At 42.3% G+C, this 2,777-nt stretch overlaps 1 protein-coding gene across 1 annotated transcript; it reads left to right on the top strand.

The window, feature by feature from the left end:
- The first annotated feature begins 615 nt into the window (after window positions 1-615).
- On the top strand, window positions 616-2,088 carry LOC107703393 (serine/threonine-protein kinase pim-1-like). The gene is made up of 6 exons (XM_016506005.1): window positions 616-714; window positions 821-871; window positions 1,046-1,424; window positions 1,528-1,704; window positions 1,822-1,910; window positions 2,040-2,088. The coding sequence occupies exons 1-6, from the start codon at window positions 652-654 to the stop codon at window positions 2,049-2,051; spliced, it is 771 nt and encodes a 256-aa protein (XP_016361491.1). The 5' UTR covers window positions 616-651; the 3' UTR covers window positions 2,052-2,088.
- The last annotated feature ends 689 nt before the right edge of the window (window positions 2,089-2,777 follow it).

Below are 2,777 nucleotides of genomic sequence, written 5' to 3'. Positions count from 1 at the left end.
GAGAGAGGAGACGAAGAAGAGCTTCTGGAAGTGGGCCACTCTTCACTGTCCTTGCAGCAGAGCTGGAACATATGACTTAACCAAAGCTGAGGAGAAATACGGGACAGAGGCGGGAACACACTGGAGAGATAGCGATGGTACAATCACAAAAACATGTCACGATGATGCAAATATTGATAAATGCCTGATTCTTTAATTACAGAAACGTCTGTTATTCTTCCTTTTCATTAAGAAAAAAAAAACATTGCTAACATTATCACACCAAACAATTTAGAGTAACAGTATACATTTTTTAAAGTTGACTTTTTGTAGGATATCAATTCAAAACTGCATCTCAATCTGTTAATAGGCCAGAGTGTACACGAACTCTGTGTACAACCTAAAGACACCCCCACCAGGTCTGATGAGGCGCCTGTTAGTGCTGTTGAGAATGATGGAGGGAGAACGGAGGCAGGGAGAGAGGAAGTCCTCCTCACTACTGAGGAACAGCTCGTGCAGGACATCCTGGACAAGGGTAAGAAATCTGTGAGAATTAGAAACTGTTATTATAAACCATTATATATACAGTATAATATAAAATTGCATTTCATACTAACCGCAATTGTTTGTCTGTTAATAGGCCACATTCGCAAGCAGTATAAAATCGGCCGCATGCTCGGTGAAGGAGGATGTGGTAGTGTTTATGAAGGGACTCGCTGCAATGATGGACTTAAGGTATCAATTTTCTTCACTTAAAAACTTAGCATATCTGTTTAGGATTCATGACTGGTGTGATATCAGCTATCTGCACGTGCTAATTGTTCTTTGCTTTGTTGATTAGGTGGCTGTAAAATGTTCAAAGAAGATGCCAGACATGCCATATATCAGATTGGTGAGTAGACTGCATTCTCTATGTTATTGTCTCTTATTCACTGTTTTCAGTTTATCACATCCTATATTAATGTTAGCCACAGACTACAATTGAGCTTTACTAGGCAAACTGTTTTTATTTGTGAATTATTTGGGAAACCACCTCCACCTAAGCATCATGTTTTCTTTCTTTTAGCCTGGTCATCCCAAACGTCTCCCCATAGAGATTGGCCTGATGCTCATGGCCAATAAGGGCCCCAGCGTTCCCCAGATCATTGAGCTGCTTGACTGGGAGGACAACACAGACCACTACGTGATGGTCATGGAGCGCCCTGTACCTTGCGTGGACTTGTTTAGTTTTGTGGATCACCATGGAGGAAGCCTTGACGAGGGGACGGCACGAAATATTATGTGGCAGGTCATTGATGCCGCTAAAACTTGCTGTGAGCGTGGCGTCTTCCATCGTGATTTAAAATTGGAGAACCTTCTGGTGAACCAGGACACCATGGAGGTCAAATTAATTGACTTCGGGTGCGGTGCGCTCATGAAGAATTCTGCCTTCAAATCCTTTAGTGGTATGTGTTATGAAGTGCTTTATTAATTATCTCACAGAAACACATCTTGTATGTACTCAACATGCTGCAGTAATGTATTAAACATCAGACATCTTTCCTGCAGGCACAAGACCGTACTGTCCACCCGAGTTCAACATGAAGGGCAGGTACCACGCAAAGCCGACCACAGTGTGGACACTAGGGTTCATTCTGTATGAAATGCTGTGCGGGGAATGTCCTACATCCTACGACCGGCACATGATCACTGTGAACCTCTGGACCAGACCTGGCTTGTCAAAAGGTGAGATCTTCATCAAACAATGAACTCCAGGTCATACAAAAAGGACCAATAGCTTCAAAGAGAGCAGGTGTAAAGTATAAGTTTATAATCAAATGACTTTCTTGTCTTTTTGCACAGAATGCTGCCAGATGATTTGTGATTGTCTGCAGCCTGATCCACAGAAGAGACTCAGTCTGGATGAGATGCATCTCCATGACTGGTTTAAGGTACGGAGTCTAAGACTAGTTAAGCTTTTTGTTGGTTTAGTTTGATCATCAGTCGCCATTAACTTAAAATCATTTTTCTCTAAATGTAATGTATTTAGACAAATAATGCTGATTTATCTTTTGTTTCAGGTCACAGAGTAAGACACAAAGAACATCAGAAAACAACTCCTGTCACAGCAGTTAAGCTTTTTGTTGGTTAAGTTTTAAAAGTGAAGTAACATGTGACGACCCATACTTGGAATTAGTGCTCTGCATTTATCCCATCCAAAGTGCACACACACAGCAGTGAACACACACCCAGAGCAGTGAGCAGCCATTTTTTGCTGCGGCACCCAGGGAGCAGTTGGGGGTTCAGTGCCTTGCTCAAAGGCACCTCAGTCGTGGTATTGAAGGTGGGAGAGAGCGCTGTACATTCACTCCCCCCACCTACAATCTCTGCTGGTACGAGACTCAAACCCACAACCTTTGGGTTACGAGTCCGACTCTCTAACCATTAGGCCACGACTTCCCACAACGATCATCTAAATGTAATGTATTTAGACAAATAATGCTGATTTATCTTTTGTTTCAGGTCACAGAGTAAGACACAAAGAACATCAGAAAACAACTCCTGTCACAGCCACCCTGCTGTTTTCTGTCTTCAGTCAGCTTTGCATCTGGTGGACTGACAAGAGTGGCCTTTCCATCAGTCCACTCAGGCCTGAGTGTATTGCAGGCCCTGAAAGTCCTGGTAGCATCTGCCGCCTTGACTTGAAGCAGCAATATTAGTGTCTGGCTGTATTGCTTGCTTGGGGATCTGTAAATAATAGTTAATTATTTATTTATATTTGTTTATTTATTATAAGGTAGTTTGTAAGAAAATATCTA

Source organism: Sinocyclocheilus anshuiensis, unplaced genomic scaffold, assembly GCF_001515605.1.
Source record: "Sinocyclocheilus anshuiensis isolate Anshui unplaced genomic scaffold, SAMN03320099.WGS_v1.1 scaffold58, whole genome shotgun sequence".
NCBI lineage: Eukaryota > Metazoa > Chordata > Actinopteri > Cypriniformes > Cyprinidae > Sinocyclocheilus > Sinocyclocheilus anshuiensis.
Note: the sequence above shows the minus strand (reverse complement) of the source record. Positions and strands in the feature narration are given on the sequence as shown.

Coding starts and splice junctions, on each gene's coding strand:
- LOC107703393 (XM_016506005.1), top strand. CDS start 652: ATGCTCGGTGAAGGAGGATGTGGTAGTGTTTATGAAGGGACTCGCTGC. Junction 1,425..1,527: donor TGCCTTCAAATCCTTTAGTG/GTATGTGTTATG, acceptor TCTTTCCTGCAG/GCACAAGACCGTACTGTCCA. Junction 1,705..1,821: donor CAGACCTGGCTTGTCAAAAG/GTGAGATCTTCA, acceptor CTTTTTGCACAG/AATGCTGCCAGATGATTTGT.